The sequence below is a fragment of the Microplitis demolitor genome, chromosome 1 (assembly GCF_026212275.2).
Source record: "Microplitis demolitor isolate Queensland-Clemson2020A chromosome 1, iyMicDemo2.1a, whole genome shotgun sequence".
Lineage (NCBI taxonomy): Eukaryota > Metazoa > Arthropoda > Insecta > Hymenoptera > Braconidae > Microplitis > Microplitis demolitor.
In genome coordinates this window covers 1,589,838-1,608,623 of record NC_068545.1, presented here as the reverse complement: position 1 = coordinate 1,608,623, position 18,786 = coordinate 1,589,838, and the positions used below count along the sequence as shown (strand labels likewise).

The following is an 18,786-nucleotide window of genomic DNA, read 5'->3' as shown; positions in this document are numbered from 1 at the left end:
TCAAAATTGAAATTTAATAATTTTCTTAAAATTCATTTGTGTCAATAATTGTATTAATTTGATTAAAAAATATACTTTTTTTTCTCATTAATAATTGTTACTACTCGCGCGGTAAATTCAAATATTCGAAAAATAAATTATTAGAAATTGGAGAAAAATTAAAAATCATAAGTTTAAGTAAAATGGCGGTAGAATAAAATAAAAATATTTAAAATATTAAATAAAAAAAAAACACTTAAGTGTTTGAACAAACCTTGACAGGGAAATAATGTGCAGAAGGGTGTCCTAATACACCTGGAGATTTGAATTAAATTGCTCCAAGTGTATTGCAGCTAAAAAACGTCACTTAACTGCTACTTCCCCACCAGACGATGCCAGATGATTTTGCTCAGGAACTTGGAAGTTGTCAGCATCAGCATCACCCATCTGCAACACTTCACCCTAACACTCAACACAACACTTTACACAATTCACATTTTACAAACACTGCACAATTTAACTAAACAATAACTATGAGCAACAAATTTTATGAATAATTACACGACATAACTGCAATACTTTGTTTCAATTCAAATATAAAGAAGGATCTGGACTACTACTGCCATTTTCGATGATACTAACTGCCGCTATCAAACCGTCAGTTGCTACAACACAATCGATTTTGCGGTTCATCGACTGCCCCCCACTCCAGCGAAAATTTGAACACCGAATGCCGTGACGCGCAGTAGCACCAAGTTGGCGCGAAATTTAAAAATTGAAATTTAATAATTTTATTACAAATTATTTGTATCAATAATTATATTAATTAGGGTACCTTCGGAAATGATCTAGCTCTAACTCTCACTAAGTGGCAACTTTTGGCTGACAATCAAAAATTATTGCACGCATTTTTTTAAATTTTATTACATTAATTAATTAAGTAATTTAGTTAAAAATAATAAATTGTCACAAATTTGCTACACTCATTAAATTTTTAATTTGTGCCAACTATTTGAAAAAAAAGTGGCGCCATCAGTCCCAGTAAATAGGAACTAAAAAAATAAAATGGAGTTCAGAGAGAACTGTCATCATGCAGAGTTAGCGAGCTGACATCAGCAGCTGTTATCATATCAAGTTTGACCTAAATACCAGACATTTTATTCCAACAACTGATGTCTCTTACAAGTAATTCGACAGAATTTTTAATAACAAATTATCATAAGCACATAAACATAAATGTATAAATTCGAATCCTCATAAATATCAATGTCTAACCTAATGACGATGATGATGTGTCACTTTCCAATAGCCATCAAAATGTTTTTCATTCATAATACGCAGTACGTTATTTTTTTATCTAATTCCTACGATTGACTTATAGGTTACTGAGCATGAAATGTCAGCACGAAGGAGACGAGTTACTGGAGACCTAGAGGATGCTCCATTGACATCATATACCGATCAACGTAAATTTGGTAGCACATTTTACGGCCAGGTATCAGGAAATGGGAAGCCAGAGAACTGGCAAATAGACAGTGACAATAAAGAGAATTCAAATTCAAATTATAATTATATTCCAATCATGACGTCCCGCGACAGGAGCAATGAGTTCGCCAATGCCATCAAGACGATGCAGGGCAGAACTATGATGAGAACGTCTGCCAGGAGTCCGTCTCAGGGCAGACATTTCCAGAGCTACTCCCAGTTTATGATGATTGCCAAAAATATTGGAAAAAACATCGCCAGCACTTATGCCAAACTAGAGAAACTCGCAATACGTAAGTGCAGAGTTTAATTTGCTATTGTTTGTAGAATTATGAATTAACGAGGTGATTTTTGCTGCAGTGGCAAAGAAAAAATCGATTTTCGATGACAGACAATTGGAAATAGACGAGCTGACAAATATCATCAAGACAGACTTGAGTAGTCTGAATAAACAAATAGGACAGCTGCAGGAACTGAGCAAGCAACAGAGAGAATCATCATCTAGGAGTCATCACATAGCCTCCCATTCTTCATCAGTGGTCGTTACACTCCAGTCAAAGCTTGCTAATATGTCTAATCACTTTAAGAATGTACTTGAAGTAAGATCTGAAGTATGTATCATGTGTCATAAATTATCAATTAGCCGTGAAACTTTTTTTTATATCTAATGGATTAAATAATTAATTAATTTTTAGAATATGAGAGAAGAGCAAAATAGAAGACAGCAATTTACCCAAGGGCGTGTAAATACAAAGTTACCATTAACTGGTGGACAGCAGAGCTCACTGCTCCTTGAAGAACAGGATAATAGAAGCAATACTGTCAGTCTAAATATTGAACCTATGGGTCAAATGGTGATGCAACAAGCAATGAGAGATGATACGGTTTGTTTTTATTTTATAATTTATAAAAATAGTATAACGCTCAAGTTAGCCGACGTTTCATAATTTCCGGATTTATTTAAAAGCGATAAATTATAAACAAAAAACTCAATCCGTGAATCGGACTACCAATAACTTCCTTTTTTTAAATTCAAATTTTTATAGCGGGAAGTTTAAAAATTTGAAAATTATTAATTGTCTGTTGACTTGAGGATCATGTGTCTAATAATTTTCTTAATTAGTTTATTGATTTTAATTATGAAATTTTGTCTAGACATCTGCGAGTTGATTAAAAAATTGATTTGATAAACCGACAATGAATTGTTTTAGGATTCCTATGTGATGTCTAGAGCAGAAACTATGCAGAACATTGAGTCTACGATCGTTGAACTCGGTGGAATATTTCAGCAACTGGCTCACATGGTCAAAGAACAGGAAGAGATGGTCGAGAGGTATTTAGTTTTTTTTTTTTTTTTTTTTTTTTTCAATATTGTCTACTGTAATAAATAAACTAATGGATGCATTAATTCAGGATAGACACCAACATCGAAGACACGGAATTAAATGTTGAGGCTGCTCACACCGAGATCCTCAAATACTTTCAATCAGTCACCAACAATCGGTGGTTAATGATTAAGATATTCGCAGTGCTTGTATTTTTCTTTATATTTTTCGTTATTTTCTTGGCATAGTTATTGTTTTTTATTTTTTTGCAAGCACTGCCACTAGATAAATTAAAAAATTATTAAAAATATCGTTAAAGATTTTCGATTTTTAAATGTAAATTAATTAATTAATTATAATTCATATAAATATTGTATAAATATACATTTATTGCATTCCTTATACCAAGAAAAATTTTTCTAAAATACATAATTACAAAATTGAATTATTTTTTTTTATTTGTATAACAATAACAAATAATATATTATTATTATTTTATCATACATAAATTAGCATCAACAATCGGTCATTTATTTTTTAAAATCAATTTTATTATTTATTATCAATAATAAGTTTTTATTTAGTGAATTTTAAACTAAGGTAATTTACCGGGTTTCAAATAATCAGTTTTTTTTTTTAGGGAAAAAAATGAGATGTGTCCAACTTCAGACTAAATTTCAATGCAGGTAATTATGAAATAGTACATTGTGTGACAAGTGATAAAACGCGATTTCAAATTAGGACACTGAAGGTAACCGAAGCCCAATAATTTTTTTCAAAACAAATTATAAAAAATTCCATCTGTAGTTTTTTTTTATTTTGTACATGAGCATATTTTTAGTTGTTTTTTTTTTTTTTTTGTAATTAATTTGCAGAGAAAAATTCAAAAATTTTTAATTGTCTGCTGACCTCAGGATTATATTTAAATTTTGTGGTGGCAGCACTCACCTTCGGCTCCAGTTCACAAACTTCATCTGAAATCGTCTCGTTTCATCTCTCGTCATACAATAAATTATTATTGTACAAAGAAAAATTTAGACAATTATATAAATTAACAATAAAATATTTTATGAGCGTGAATTTGCCTAACATTTCAAATTTTTTAAACTTTAAATAAATAAATAAAATTTAAGAATGGAAACTAAAAAATGCATACCTGGATAATTGATAAACTAGAACGCGCATTTTTTTAAATTTCATTAATTCAATTTATTTAAAATTTATAAATTATCTCATATCTGCAACATTCATACTCAATATTTTTGACTTTACGGAAGGCGCCAAGCACCGAAATTAATATATAATTCCTTACAAACATTTTTATTTTTATTACAATATTTCTTTTTAATATCTTAACTATCTACTGGAATTATTACAATGACAATTACAATTAAAAAATATGGTATCCATTATGTTGCACCCAGACTATGCAGCATTTAAAGGAACCTATAGCAAATATAAAATAATTAAATATTTTATACAACGAAAACAAGTACATAATTTACAAACCAATTACAAATTTACCTACTAAATTACACCTTTGATTAAATTACCAACTTCTTTCATAAATTAACACTACATAAATTTATTCTAAAAATAAAGATGAAGATAAACAATCAAGATATCAATTATTTATTAACCTGCTACTCATTTAAATTCTCGTTGTCAATAATAGTGTGAATAGCATGGGAGTTGTTATTATGTCCCTCCATAGTACTCCAAAACTGCCTGACTTTAGAAAAACGTTTGCGTCCTTGTCGTGCGGCAGAGATAAAGTAAAAAAATTACCAAAAATAATAAACGCCATGTGAAGATAATTAATTAATTAATTGATAAATTAAAATTAACAAGATATAATTGTGTATATATTATTTTTATAAATAATTTTTTTATTATCAAAGAAAAAATCGTAGAAATATTTTGTCTTTTATCATGAGTACTTGTCACGATGCTGATCAAAGCTTGACTGCCGTTTATCGTTACTTAAATTTTTGTTATTTAATTCGCGGTGGTCACGTTGAAAGGGATGAAAACTCCCGCCATTATCACGAGGTGGCATTTTGTCGTCACTCCAAGACGGACTTGGCAGGGGAACTCCTGGTCCTGGTGGCGGTAACATCGAAGGTAGAGGTACCGGCGGTATTCGATCACTGGAAAAGGAAACCGGCGGTGGCGGTGGCGGCTGAGTGGGACGATAGTGACCTGGAGGTAGAGAATGAGAAGAATGAGGATGATGAGGTAATGGAAGACCGGGTGATATTGGTGGTGATGGTGGCGAGGAACCTGAATGGTTGAACCTACTGTTACTGGTGTTGGGTGGCAAAGGTGGACCTGGTGGCAAAGGCCCTGGTGGCATTGGCGGAGGTGAGGATACACGGCCACCGAGTGGCGGCGGTCGTTGCCCTACGTCATATCCTGGCAGCATGGGCATTGTGTGCATATACGGTGGCAAAGGTGGCGGTCCGTGTAAGTAAGGAAGCGGCGGAATACTCGGTGGACCCCCAAACATTATCGGCGAGCTTGATGACTCAGCTCCTAAGAATAATTGCGGTGACGTCGCCGTCTCCCCGTTTGTTTCCATCCCTGTTTGAGAATTATCTTTAGTAATCTGCTTTGTCTCTTATCTCTATACGTACCGGTTACTTTTTTTTTTTAAATAAATTAATTAAGGAACGAAACGTTCAACAGATCATGCATTAATTAGTAATTTAAAATAAATTATAAATTTAAAAACTCAAAATCTTTAAAATCTAGAAGATATATTGATACTTACGATGTGTTTTTATGTCGGAATCAGTATCACTGAAGTTCTTCTCTAAAAGCGTTAGTCTGTTACGCAGTTGTCCAGCTTCAGCTTTCGATTCTTCTAGACGACGTTCATTTTGACGTGCGCGTACCTACGATTGATATTAATTAGTAAATCTATCATAAATTATCGGTAAATAAATAAAATACCAACCCAATTTTCGTGAGATTTAGCTTCTAAATCTGCAATTTGCTTTTTGTATTCTTTTTCCTGATCCAATATCTCACGTTTCAGTGCCTCTATTTGTTGTCTAAAAAAAAATTAAATATTAAAATTCCTGTTGCAGTTAAATTTAAAATTACTGATAGAAAAATAATAACTTGTAATTTTGAATTTCGCTCTGCATCATCTGTAATTTCTCAACAGTAATTGAGACTTCTCCTTGCTGCTGCAACCACATTGACTCCTCCTTCTGCCGCTCTGCTTCTTTCTCATTAAAGAATTTACTGAGTACTTCCAAACGAGTTTCAGCCTCAGCTTTTTCCTTCATCGCAACTTTGCACTGCTCACTTAATGACACAACTTCTTCGTTAATTATCTTCGCATGCTCTACATTCAAAAAATTTTTTAAATACTCTGATCCTCTTCTCATCACAATAATTAGCAATAATTAATTTGAATAAATAACTCACCTTCGAGTAACTGATGAGCGCCTTCTAAATCACTCAATTTAGCTTTTAATTCATCTCTTTCTTCTTTCAACAAATCAGCTTCTGCTTTAATCCGCGATATATCTGACAACTTTGAAAGATCGATATTACCAGTGTTAGATTGTTTTACCACCTGCTGTAAATCTTTTAATTCCACTTCTTTTCTTTTTAATTTTTTATGAAGGGTCACTTTTTCTGCTGATACCTATCAATTAAATAATTAATAAATTAATTAATTAATAAATAAATATATGTTATAATATAAAAAAATATCACTCACATCAGATAATTTTTTTTCAATTTCTTTGATTTTATTCGTCAACTTTTCTTCAATTTCATTTCTAATTTTAGTTACTTCCAATAATTCTCCACTCACTCGAGTAAAATCAACCTCCACTTGCTCATATTTTTTAGCCATACTAGCAACCTCAATAGTCAGAGATTCATTCTATGATAAATAAATATTTTATTAGTCAGTAAATGAATTACTAAATTTTTTAAATAAATAAATAAATTAATTAATGAATAAAAAAATAAAAAGTCTATTAGTCACCTCCGCTTTATCAAATTCATGCTGCGGCGTAAGAAATATTAAAATAAATATAAATAATTATTCAAATTAAAAAAAAAAATTACCTCTTGAGTTTTAAGCAGAAGCGCGTTCTTCAAAGACTCATTGAGAGTCTGCTGGGTATTCAAACGAGTCTGCAAATCTTCAATGGATTTACTCAGCGGGTTTTCTTGGCTATTTGAAGCGAGAACCTCTCGTAGCATTCGTTCTAGTTCTAGGCCAGCTTCTGTCGCGCTTTCTAAATCTTTTTCTAAAGTTGATATTTGCATCTCCAACTCGATCTTGGTGTTCTGTTTAATTTATTAATTAAAAATAATTTAACTGACAGTAAATTTAAGTTATTGTAAATTAAAATAATTACATTGGCTGCTTCTAATTCTGATTTTAGAGACGTAACCATTTCATTGGAACCAAATGACTCATCTTCAATTGAACCCAGCTATTAATTTATTTTTATAATTATAATTATTAATTAAATTCATTTAATTTAAATGAGTAATTAACTTACTCTGGTTTTAGTTGATTTTAATGAATCATCTAGGACTGAATTTTCTTTTGTGGATATCAATAATTCTTTTTCAAGTTTGTTTATTTTAGCAATCAATTGTCCATCGCGCCTGGAATTCTGTAATTTTTGTAAAATTAGAATTTTTTATTTTCATTATTATAAATAAATAACTCACTTCGATGTAAAAGTATCCGAGGGAAAAGAGCAAAGTAGTAAAGGCTGTCAAAGCTAAATAAGATAAAGTTTCCCAGTAGTTTTGAGTTCCGAAGGAACTGAGTATCGAATATTCATCGGTGGAATCCTGAACATAAAATCATTAATTAGAATAATAAATAGAAAATTAACTAATATTGACTGGAATAATGATAATACTTCTGAAGAAAGATTTTGATTTTCAAGTTGATCGCAATCTCCATCGACATGGCAAACATCTGAAGACATTTCTGTAATTTAAATTTCAAATTAAACATTTATTATAAATATAAAGTATTTATTTTTTAATACCTGGTTTCGAGTCTTCAATATTTGCCGTGTCGTTTTCTTCTTCGTCTTGTTCTTCTTCTGAATCAATTGAGGGATTTGTATATTCTGGAATATTTTGAATTTCTTCTGGTGGACTGGTGGTGGTTATTAATTCCTCGTAAATTTCCTTCGTAAATTCGATTTCTTCTGACTTATTTTCTACGGATTCTGTAATTTCAGCAGATTCTGCTGTGAATAAAAATAATTAGCCAATATTTTTTATTGAAAATAATCCTGATAGTAAGACTCTGGTTAGAAAGTTGGTGTCAATTACTGCGATCAAGTTGATGACAACTTGAGCTTTTGTAACTTGACAGCAAGTTGTAACCAACTTTCTCGGAAACTTGGCGACAATCTACTACCTGAACTTGTCATCAACTCTTTGAAAATTTACGCATTTAGGCAAGTTGACGTCCAGTTGATAACTTATGGAAATGTCAATTTTAGCGCTTAGCTTAGTGACAAGTTCTAGCAGTGGATTGTCGTTGTCCAGCTTGACTATCAGGGAAACGTAAAATAAAATTGTTGATGTCTGACTACTTACGGTCGGTGGGAGAGTGAATCTCAACATTTTCAACATTCAACAAATTTTCGCTTGGCGGAAATTCATTGAAGCTCGAGGGCTGATCGATTGTTGATTCAAGGCTCGAGCCTGTAATTTCATCCTGTTCAGAGATGCCAGGCTGACCATTGAATTCTTGATGACCACTAAGATTTTCTGAGCTATTAATATTTTCGATATGACTGTTACCATCATTTTTATTATCGTTCGATATAATATCACTAGGAAGTCCTGGAGTTACTGGTTCACTAATTTTTTCTTCAGGAATCTCTGGCATGAAATTTGTGGTAGGAAGTTCTTGAGTCATAGGGGAAACTTCTGATTCTACTAAATTTTCTTTATTTCCTGAAAAATTATTTGACTCTACTTTATTTTCTTGATTCTTAAAATTATTATTCCGCTCTTTATTTTCTTCATTTCCAGAATTATTGTGATTCATTTCTACCCGATTTTCTTGACTTCTTGGAAGATTATTTGATTCAACATTTTTTTCATTTCCGAAATTGTTTATCTCTTTACGTTCTTCATTTCTAGAATTATTATTCATCTCTATCCGGTTTTCTTGATTCTTCGGAACAGTATTAGATTCTACTTGATTTTTTTCATTTCCGAAATTATTGTTTATCTGTCTACTTTCCCCATTTCCAGAATTATTTGTCATCTCTACCCCGTTTTCTGGATTTCTTGAAAGATTATTCGAGTCTTGATTTTTTTCATTTCCGAAATTATTATTTATCTGTCTACTTTCCCCACTTCCAGAATTATTTGTCACCTCTACCCGGTTTTCTGGATTTCTTGGAAGATTATTCGAGTCTTGATTTTTTTCATTTCGGAAATTTATGTTCGAGTCCTTGTTTTCTTCATTTCTAGAATCATTATTCATCTCCACGCGGTTTTCTTCATTTCTCGGAACATTATTCAAGTGCAATTGATTTTTTTCCTTCGTAAAATTATTATTTATCTCTTTGATTGCTTCATTTTTATTATTATTCATCTCTACCCGATTTTCTTGAATTTTCGGAACGTTATTCACCTCTACTTGATTATTTTCCTTTCCAAAATTATTATTTATTTCTTTCTTTTCTTCATTTCTAGAATTATTATTCATCTCCACCCGATTGTCTTGATTTGTTGAAACATTCTTCGGTTCTACTTTATTTTTTTCATCTCTCAATTGATTATTCAGCTCTTTACTTTCTTTACTTCCAGAATTACCATTAATCTCTACATTATTTTCCCGTTTCTCCATCTGAATATTCGGCTCTACCCGGTTTTCTTTATTTCCAAAAAAATTATTCAATTCTGCCCGGTTGCTTCGAGCACCTGACTGATGTTCTGGTCCTACCGAAAGTCCTGGAGGGGTTGAAGGGGCTTCAACATTATCCATCTTCTCTGTAACAGCTTGTGCTAGTGCAGAATCAGAACCAGCATTCGTTGGTGCAACAGTCGGAGGTATTTCTTCCGGGACCGAATCCGAAGACTCAGTAAAACTATCAAACAAGGACGAAACTTTATTAAAAACTTGAGTAAAAGTATCCGCAGGTTCACTTTTTTTGTTCTCTCCACTCGAAGCTTCACCAGTAGATGCTCCAACTTGTTCCTCACCCCCATTTTTTTCCTCAACATGCTTTTGTTCAGTTCGTGGTTCATCAGCAGCTAAATCTTTGCTGATATTTTCCTGAGCTTTAGATTCTCCTGCTCTGTTATCTCCATTATTATTCTCCATCCTATTTCCATTTCTAGCATCTCCATTATTCTGAACAACAGATTCTTTCTTTTCAAAATTTCCCGGGTTATTTTCCCCATGCGGTCTATCATTCCCCCTCGTATTTGAATTATTCTCAACATTATCACCAGCTTTTTCTCCCCTATCATCCTGCTTTTCATTTCTAATTTTCCCCTTTTCTTGACCATTTTCCCGTACCGCAGTTTCCAAAGTCAATCTATCGTCCAAACCGACTTGCGTGGTCATCAAATTGGGATGAACTGTCAATACGGGCTGCTCCTTGTCCGCAGACTCAATAATCTTCGTAGCAAAGTTCTCAGCTGATCTGTCATCTTGGAAATTAAATGTCGTTCCATCAATAACTTCAAAAGACGGCGAGACTTTATCAATAACCGGCGAAACTGACTCCACAGAATTACGTATCTCTTGATTAGGATTACTATTTATCACCGAATCCTTAATCACATCTCCATTTCCTTGATGCCCTGATGATTTAACTTCCGGCACAGATATTCCCGTAGGCACTTCATGCTCCAAATTTTTCTTAAGTATTTTTTTTTCTCTTATGAACTTTGTCGGAGCGTATCCTCTACGTCCGTTAATCTATTGATTTAAAAATACATATAAAATATATATAAAAGATAAATTAATTAAGTTAAAGAAAATAAAGTAATTACTTCGACACCCCATAAATCTTGACGGGTACCAGCACTTTTACTGAATACTGTGACATCTTCATTGGGACCGAAAGATAAAATATCGGGATCATTGGAGTTGTAGACCACCACCGTCTTGCCCAAGGAAATTGGCACTAAAATAAAAAAATGTTGAGTAAAAAAAAAATATTTAAATTTAAATTTAAATTTTAAAAGAGATTAAAGTACGGCTTCTTGCATTACCAGAGCATTCAGGGTCGTAGCACAGCCGTTTGTTTGATATTACAGACGTACATGGAGATATTGCATGAAAAATAATTGTGATAAATAAAAATTTCGGCAGTAATTTATATATTAATTTATTGTTTATCATGCTGTTATTTTTTTTACGACTAGTTTTCACTACAGTTATATTGCTACACCACATTGTTCCACATCACTATCTTCTAGAGCTAGAGGTCTGTCTCAGTCTTACTTGTCAGCAACACCAACACCAGCACCAATACAACCAGCACTCGTTCGTCGTGTCAACTAGGGATGTACGATTAAAGATCGATTCTGTGAAGAATCGATCTACTCATGTAAGCAATTCGAGACTGTTTGAGTACCAGAACCAATCTACAACCAGAGGCAATCACCAGATGTATTGTCATCCCACCGAGAGAATGCACCTCGGGTGTCGTCGGTTTTTACTCCCACCCTAGATGTTTTATATGCTAAATGTTCTCCTACTTTTCTGTGCGCATGCGCAGTTCATAAATGTTTGGTAGTGGGGGCAATTTCCGAGGTTTATTCTCTTACTGGGACTACAATACCTTCTGCTGGGTCTAATATTTTTATAGACTGTGATGATAAATAATTGCGATGGTTGTCACGAAAGTTTGTGGCAGCGCTAGATGTCTTGTCTGATTCTGCTTCTGATTAGCAAAGAATCAGCTGAAATGAAATCACGTTGAAAGTTTGAGGTTGGAGATGAAACATCAACTTTTATAATAATTGTTTATCGTCAATTGTTCATTTAAATAAAATAATTGGTTTTATTTAAATTAAACAAAAGAAGAATTGATAAAATAGAAGATTTGAAAAAAAAACTTTCGCGGGTTTTAAGTGAAATCTGAAACTGAGGTTAATTTTTGAAATGGAGGACAGTTTCAAAGAGTTTGCTAATGATGTTAATATTATTAGACAATTGAAAAATTTTAATGAAGCTATTGGTAATATTGAGAAAGTTTTGAAGATGACGGAGAATCCAACTTTGTATGAAAAATTGACAACTGAAGAAAAAATAAAATATAATACACTGATGTCATTTAATTTGAATAGTTTGTTTTGGATGCACTTGAGAGTACAAGGTTTGTTTTTTTTATTTCAGTCAAATCCTAGTTGATATGAATCTTAGTGAACTGAATAAGACACTTGTTTTTTAAATTTTAATTATTTTCCTATAAAATTTCATTTGAATTTTAAATCTGAATGGGATTTTTTAGCACCAGGAATTCATTTTTTTATAATAAAGTGGACAACTTATATGGTGAAACTTTTTATTGATAAATTTTTTTAGGTGCTGATCCAGCAGTTCACGAAATAAGAAATGAAAATGACAGATTGAAAAAAGTTATGGGAAGAGCGCAAGAATTATTTAATTCTAAAACACCAGGACCTCGTATTAATGTTGATGCTGCCAAAAGATTTATCCGAAGTAGTTTATGGACACCTAATAATAATGATATTGATATTGATGAATCTGCACCTACACAAGATGACTTTGATGAAGATGATTTTGAAGTTGTGTCTTAAAATTTACTTATAAACTTTTTTTACATTTAATATCTACTATAATTTGTTGATAATTGTAATTAATAAATTATTTTCTACATTATGTAAACTTAATTATTTAAATAATCACCTGGAATTACTAATAAATTTATAATGATTAATTTTTCAATAATTAAACGTCACCCTTCACTAAAAATTTGTTTCCATTCAATTATAATTTTTTTTCTTTTTTAAATGAATTGTGATAAGAAATTTATTGATAAAGAAATTTTAGAGTCTAACGAGTAAGTAAAATTATTTTTTACGTTTTGTTAAAAGATGGCTGTAGTCGCGAAGTCTCAAACATCAAGAAAAAAAGCATGATATTTTTTGTTGTTCAAGTTGAAGGACTTGCAAGGATCGGAGTTTTTCTGGAACAATAAAGAAAGTTAAGAACGTAACTAACTGCGGAAGAGCACGTAGTCCCCCATGACAAGTGCCAGTAGGAACATGCCAAAAAATTTGGCGATAAGTTTAAAAAAAGTTTTAAATCAATAAAATTTAAGTCAATAAAAAAATTTAGTGCTACCAAGATTTCTTGATCGTTAATTTAACCCCACAATTTGGAAAATAATTATTTCTGTAATTAATTTTGTCGTGAGTATTTTTAAATTTTCATTAATGAACTTAATTATTTGTTTAGTTCAATATGACACCTGATATTTTTAAATTTCTTAATTCTTATCAACAAATTACTGAGAATTTTTGAAAAAATGTTAAGATCAAATTGATTTATGTGAAAATATAAAAATGATGAAATGTCTGATGACTCCTGTCATAACTTATTTATTTTTTAGGTTCAATAAAAAAATAAATAATAAAAATGATGTCCATACAAAGTCGGTACCTGATAATAAGCAAAAATATATTTTGCACTCAATTTGCAAGATCACGTTACAATTATCCCAGTAAATTTAATAATAAGAATAATAATAATAACAATATTCGTCGGGAACAAGTGATTCCAGTCCGGGAATTCAAAAATTTCGGTCATGGTATCAACAGAGATTTGTCTAAAGCTAGAACTATTTTCCTGGGAATACTTTTATTCTCTTTGACTGGACTTTTTATCAACTACAGACAGTGAGTTTTGATGCCTGTTTAGCCACTAAGAGCAAATCGATTTCAGACCAATACTTTTTTAAGATTGAAAATTTATTTATTTATTTTTTTATCCGGAGTTAAAACTCTTTCCCGCCATCAATACTAAAAAATATTCAAATATATCAAATTGTTTACGACTTAAAGTTTAATTTAAATTACAGTCGACTTCATTATTGTCTGAAATTGTTTTGTTTCATCCCTTGGCAGAATAAAAATTTAAATTCGAGACCAATAATATTTTCAAAAATTAATATTTCAAATATTTAAATTTAAGACTTTTCAAGAATATTAAAAAATCACTCACAGTTGATGCCGCTGAAATGTTGATGGAAGAAAATGAAGACAAAAATAATAATACATCTGTCGAGCAATCGGAGTCAGAGCCCAAGAAGAAAAAGAAGAAACAAAAAATAGGATTCCGCGATCGCAAGGTAATTTTTACTTTTTTTAAATCTCATTATTTTTTTTTTTACTTAACTCTACTCGATATTTTTTTAATTAATTAACAATCACACTAATAAATTGTAAATAAACACTGGTAATTAATTAATCATTGTAGTATGTAATTTATAAACAAATGGTAAGTTTATTAAGAGAGTTGAGAATTTATTTTGCAGATAATAGAGTACGAAAATAGAATGCGAGCATATTCAACACCAGATAAAATATTTCGTTATTTTGCGACAGTAAAGATTACGAGTTTGGAAGGTACTGATATCTACATGACACCCGACGATTTTTTAAGAGCCATTACACCTGGCATGCAACAACCAGACGGTAAAATAATAAATAAAAAACGCTAACACGTTAATTAAAATAAAATCTATCGGCAATTACCTGAAACTTGAAATCTTTAACTAACCATCTACTCCTAATTGCAATAATTTTTATTCCTTACAAGTATTTAACTGCGTGCCAATTTGTGTGGGTGCCTGGGCTAGAGTAATTTTTTTTCACCCTAAAATAATTGCTAGTACTTTATATTTGCATGCGACTAACAAATTGGACCGCGACTTAAATATCAAGATAATTGAATACGAAAACCGTATACGTCATTACTCAACTCCCGACAAAGTATTTCGTTACTTTGCAACTCTTCAAGTCTATATTAATGACACTCATCATGAGGTTTTTATGACGCCCGATGACTTCTTGAGATCAATGACTCCTGGTGTTAAACAACCTGACGGTAATTTTTTATCTTCCCCAGTTTATTTTCGTCTCATGCTTTTTTGCTTTTTATTTTCATTCATGTATTTATTCTTTCCCTCCCATTTTAATTATTAATTTATTTTTTAATTGTGCATTTTGTTTTTTAGTACCAAGCAAAATTCCAAATAAAAATATCGATTATAAAAAATAATTTGGCTAAAAAAATTTATTGGCCGAAGCTGTTCTATAATTAAATGTCACCGGAAATATTTTTGTTTGGATTACTATCTTGGTACTCTTTGATGGTTCAGAAATAAATAAAAAAAAATAAATTTTGTTTTTAGGTTTGGGATTAGATCAATACAAGCGATTTGACCCGAAGGTAAATGAGTTATTAGTTGATGAATTAATTATTTAATAATTGAGTTTGATTAATTTTTTTTAGAGTGTCCATAATAAATTGGAATTAGAATTAGATGAAAATAGTATCTTCTATAAACTTGGTAGTGCTGGTTTAATAAGTTTTTCAGATTACATTTTCTTACTGACTGTTCTTTCAAGTAAATATATAAGATCATTGATATTTATGCATTAAATAAGCTTGAGGTAACGGTGATAATTAATAAAAAATGAATTATAGCATCAAGAAGACATTTTGAAATCGCATTTCGCATGTTCGACTTTAATGGCGACGGAGACGTTGACTCTGACGAATTCAGCAAAGTGGCGACTTTGATAAGACAGCAAACGAGTATCGGAAATCGTCACCGCGATCATGCCAACACCGGAAATACTTTCAAAGGCGTGAATTCCGCATTGACAACATACTTTTTCGGATCTAACATGGATCAAAAATTGACTATTGAAAAGTTTCTCGACTTTCAAGAACAATTGCAAAAAGAAATTTTGAGTCTTGAGGTAAAATTAATTACATGTATAATTTTTTCCATTTAGACATCAGTTTAAATTTATTTAATTGATTTCAGTTTGAACGCCGGAATCCTGATGCCGATGGCAATATCACGGAAACGGACTTCACTGAACTATTGTTAGCTTACGCGGGTTATCCGGAAAATAAAAGAATTAAAATGATTAAGAGAGTTAAAAAACAATTCAAAGATAACCCGCAGGGAGTTAACAAAGAAGACTATTTGAAATTTTTTCACTTTTTAAATAATATCAATGACGTTGACACGGCTTTGACATTTTATCATATCGCCGGCGCGTCAATAGATCAAGCGACTTTAAAACATGTCGCGCGTACTGTAGCACACGTTGAGTTGAGTGATCATGTTATTCAAGTTGTCTACACTATTTTTGATGAAAATTGTAAGCAATCTTATTGAATTATCAATTGATTATTCAATTAAAGATAATCTTAGGCAGTCCCCTTCCACTTTTTAAAAATTTTCAATAATAACTGTCATAACTGTATCAAAATTTTATCAATCAAAAAAATTAAAGAATCAGTTGTCACTGACAGTTGTCATCAATCAGAAGTTAAACAAAATTTTTTAAATGAATGCTTGGCTACAAAATTTGAAAACTCGACTTATAAAATTGACATGAAGATTTTGTTGAAATTCATTTTCCAAATTTCGTCTAACTCCCAATTGATGTCAACTGTAAGAATTTTTTTTTTTTAAATCTATCTCGGTGAAGTTGCAACTTGCCCTATTTTAAATTAATTTATAAAATTTTAATATGGTTATAAGTTCTAGTTCTAGTTCATTAAATATTAAAAAAAAAAATGTGGGGGATATATAGCCTGAGAATCCCATTAAATTTATATCTATAAATTTCTTTTTTTTTTTTTTTAGTGGATGGGCAGTTGAGTAACCGCGAGTTTGTAGCAGTAATGAAAAATCGAGTATTGAGAGGCTTAGAGAAACCCAAGGACACTGGATTTGTAAAATTAATGCAGTCAATGATGAAATGTGCTAAAAATAGTTATTCATTTGATAAATAAATAAATTTAATTATTTATATATTTATTTATTTATCTATAAATTAATTACTAATACATTTATTAATGATTTCTGTATATATCTCAACGTGTGATATTCGTATTAATATTTAATTGTCAAATAAATATAACTTACAATAGAAATAGAAAAAAATGTATTTATTTTTTTACTTCATTTACTTTCTTTCGTGAAAGTTTGATCATTTGAGCGTAACAGAAAGTTAAATTGAGCAAATATATATATATATATAACAAATATTGGATTGTCTCAAGATCAATTGAGTTGATTTTAAAATAAACGTCACTTGGTAATTTAAAAATGAATTTATTATTTTTATTAATTATTCTCGCGTACGATAATATTTTGACAAGTGTGCGGGCTGGATCGCTACGTAAGACGAAAAGTAATTAAAAAATTATTTATTACGTCAATTAAATTTATTTGTGTGTTTAATATTTACGTATTAATTTAAATTTTTGTTTATAGACTCGAATAAATATAATTTAGGTCAGGACAATAGTCAGACACCAGCAAATGATTTTTATAATAATCAAAATTACTTTCAGTAAGTGATAAATTTATTTTTTTTTAAAAAAACCGCGGGAATAATTTAATGAATTATATTTAATATTTATATTTATAGAGATATATTTATGGAGCATTCAAAGCCGCTGGAATTAGAATTCGGTCATGTGTTTGAGACTCCAAGTAAATGGGAGCAAAGATTTGAAAAAAATGATATTGAAAATAAAAGATATCAAGGCAAAGTAAGATTTTTAATTTTTTAATCTTTCAGTACCCGCGCTATGAGTTTTTTTCACGTTTGATTCTTTCACTCGTCGAGGTCGTAGTTTTGACGGAGATTGCCGTCTAAGAAAATCAGGACTTGTCAATATATAAGAAAATCTCGAATTAAAAGTTTAAAATTTTCCCGCGATTACAAATGCGCTGACAGGCGAGACTTTTATTACGCGGTTATCGTTTTTGTTTTACGATATTCTAACGCGGGCGTTAAAGACTAATATCATTATTTATAATGATATAATTAAAAATTTATGGGTTTCAGGTACGATGGGGCAATAATGAGGGCAGTTATGGCGAGCATTATTGGGATCTCAATCATAGAAGATAAGATGTGTTATTGTTCATATGATGTCAGCTTTCATATCAATTTATACGATTAAATAAATTGTGTACAGTAATAGCACTGGTAGTTTAGTGGAAAAATACTCAACTCGATAACTGTGAGTGACCCAGGTTCGATTCCTGGCCGGTGCATATTATTTTTTTCTTATTAATTAAATTCTATTGTAATGTTATATTATAAATGATCTAGAACGTCAATTCGTTCAATAGCACTGGTAGTTTAGTGGAAGAATACTCATCTATTATAAAACCGAGTGACCCAGGTTCGATTCCTGGCCGGTGTGAAATATCACTGGTAGTTAAGTGGAAGAATACTTGTCTTGAATAATAAATGCGAGAGAGACCCAGGTTCGATTCCTGGCCGGTGCATATTATTTTTTCCTTATTAATTAAATTCTATTGTAATGTTATATTATAAATGATCTAGAACGTCAATTCGTTCAATAGCACTGGTAGTTTAGTGGAAGAATACTCATCTATTATAAAACCGAGTGACCCAGGTTCGATTCCTGGCCGGTGTGAAATATCACTGGTAGTTAAGTGGAAGAATACTTGTCTTGAATAATAAATGCGAGAGAGACCCAGGTTCGATTCCTGGCCGGTGCATATTATTTTTTCCTTATTAATTAAATTCTATTGTAATGTTATATTATAAATGATCTAGAACGTCAATTCGTTCAATAGCACTGGTAGTTTAGTGGAAGAATACTCATCTATTATAAAACCGAGTGACCCAGGTTCGATTCCTGGCCGGTGTGAAATATCACTGGTAGTTAAGTGGAAGAATACTTGTCTTGAATAATAAATGCGAG

The 18,786-nt window shown here is 31.3% G+C and overlaps 5 protein-coding genes across 8 annotated transcripts; 4 read left to right on the top strand and 1 right to left on the bottom strand.

Moving 5' to 3' along the window:
• The first annotated feature begins 1,048 nt into the window (after positions 1–1,048).
• On the top strand, positions 1,049–3,234 carry LOC103569247 (syntaxin-5). Its single transcript, XM_008546457.2, has 6 exons — positions 1,049–1,164; positions 1,361–1,757; positions 1,825–2,075; positions 2,160–2,348; positions 2,676–2,797; positions 2,878–3,234. Exons 2-6 carry the CDS (start codon positions 1,376–1,378, stop codon positions 3,035–3,037), a joined length of 1,104 nt encoding a protein of 367 aa, XP_008544679.1. The 5' UTR covers positions 1,049–1,164; positions 1,361–1,375; the 3' UTR covers positions 3,038–3,234.
• A 1,409-nt stretch (positions 3,235–4,643) lies between these two features.
• On the bottom strand, positions 4,644–11,598 carry LOC103569254 (transport and Golgi organization protein 1). Of its 4 annotated transcripts, XM_053736959.1 has the most exons (16): positions 11,034–11,598; positions 10,812–10,945; positions 8,391–10,737; positions 7,829–8,035; positions 7,697–7,767; positions 7,500–7,625; positions 7,325–7,441; positions 7,178–7,255; positions 6,882–7,106; positions 6,526–6,693; positions 6,228–6,450; positions 5,916–6,144; positions 5,749–5,845; positions 5,563–5,686; positions 5,091–5,372; positions 4,644–4,991 (listed from the first exon to the last, which is right to left on the bottom strand). In XM_053736959.1, exons 1-16 carry the CDS (start codon positions 11,215–11,217, stop codon positions 4,720–4,722), a joined length of 4,884 nt encoding a protein of 1,627 aa, XP_053592934.1. In that variant the 5' UTR covers positions 11,218–11,598; the 3' UTR covers positions 4,644–4,719. The 4 variants fall into 4 exon arrangements, with proteins under 4 accessions (XP_053592934.1, XP_008544692.1, XP_008544701.1 ...); XM_008546470.2 differs by having other exon boundaries at positions 4,644–5,372; XM_008546479.2 differs by having other exon boundaries at positions 4,644–5,372; positions 7,829–8,032.
• Positions 11,599–11,684: 86 nt separating this feature from the next.
• On the top strand, positions 11,685–12,669 carry LOC103569273 (nuclear nucleic acid-binding protein C1D). Its single transcript, XM_008546500.3, has 2 exons — positions 11,685–12,142; positions 12,352–12,669. The coding sequence occupies exons 1-2, from the start codon at positions 11,929–11,931 to the stop codon at positions 12,585–12,587; spliced, it is 450 nt and encodes a 149-aa protein (XP_008544722.1). The 5' UTR covers positions 11,685–11,928; the 3' UTR covers positions 12,588–12,669.
• Positions 12,670–12,957: 288 nt separating this feature from the next.
• Positions 12,958–16,948, top strand: LOC103569280 (calcium uptake protein 1 homolog, mitochondrial). The gene is made up of 9 exons (XM_008546511.3): positions 12,958–13,202; positions 13,403–13,688; positions 13,984–14,140; positions 14,327–14,486; positions 15,206–15,243; positions 15,307–15,421; positions 15,502–15,779; positions 15,848–16,190; positions 16,682–16,948. The coding sequence occupies exons 2-9, from the start codon at positions 13,429–13,431 to the stop codon at positions 16,828–16,830; spliced, it is 1,500 nt and encodes a 499-aa protein (XP_008544733.1). The 5' UTR covers positions 12,958–13,202; positions 13,403–13,428; the 3' UTR covers positions 16,831–16,948.
• A 222-nt stretch (positions 16,949–17,170) lies between these two features.
• LOC103570218 (uncharacterized) lies at positions 17,171–17,960 on the top strand (the record flags this gene model as incomplete). Its single annotated transcript, XM_008547881.1, has 4 exons — positions 17,171–17,231; positions 17,315–17,393; positions 17,472–17,595; positions 17,895–17,960. Coding segments are annotated over 4 exons (330 nt in total), but the record flags the coding sequence as incomplete, so codon positions are not given.
• Positions 17,961–18,786: the final 826 nt, after the last annotated feature.

Bases quoted from the DNA above. Each gene is read 5' to 3' on its own strand.
- LOC103569247 (XM_008546457.2), top strand. From the start codon at position 1,376: ATGTCAGCACGAAGGAGACGAGTTACTGGAGACCTAGAGGATGCTCCA. The intron at 2,076-2,159 runs GTATGTATCATG...ATTAATTTTTAG, and splicing joins TACTTGAAGTAAGATCTGAA to AATATGAGAGAAGAGCAAAA. The intron at 2,798-2,877 runs GTATTTAGTTTT...GCATTAATTCAG, and splicing joins CAGGAAGAGATGGTCGAGAG to GATAGACACCAACATCGAAG.
- LOC103569254 (XM_008546470.2), bottom strand. From the start codon at position 11,217: ATGTGGTGTAGCAATATAACTGTAGTGAAAACTAGTCGTAAAAAAAAT. The intron at 7,442-7,499 runs GTGAGTTATTTA...CAAAAATTACAG, and splicing joins TCGGATACTTTTACATCGAA to AATTCCAGGCGCGATGGACA. The intron at 6,694-6,881 runs GTAATTTTTTTT...TATTTATCATAG, and splicing joins TTCTGCTTAAAACTCAAGAG to AATGAATCTCTGACTATTGA.
- LOC103569273 (XM_008546500.3), top strand. From the start codon at position 11,929: ATGGAGGACAGTTTCAAAGAGTTTGCTAATGATGTTAATATTATTAGA. The intron at 12,143-12,351 runs GTTTGTTTTTTT...AAATTTTTTTAG, and splicing joins GATGCACTTGAGAGTACAAG to GTGCTGATCCAGCAGTTCAC.
- LOC103569280 (XM_008546511.3), top strand. From the start codon at position 13,429: ATGATGTCCATACAAAGTCGGTACCTGATAATAAGCAAAAATATATTT. The intron at 13,689-13,983 runs GTGAGTTTTGAT...TTTAAATTTAAG, and splicing joins CTTTTTATCAACTACAGACA to ACTTTTCAAGAATATTAAAA. The intron at 15,422-15,501 runs GTAAATATATAA...AATGAATTATAG, and splicing joins CTTACTGACTGTTCTTTCAA to CATCAAGAAGACATTTTGAA.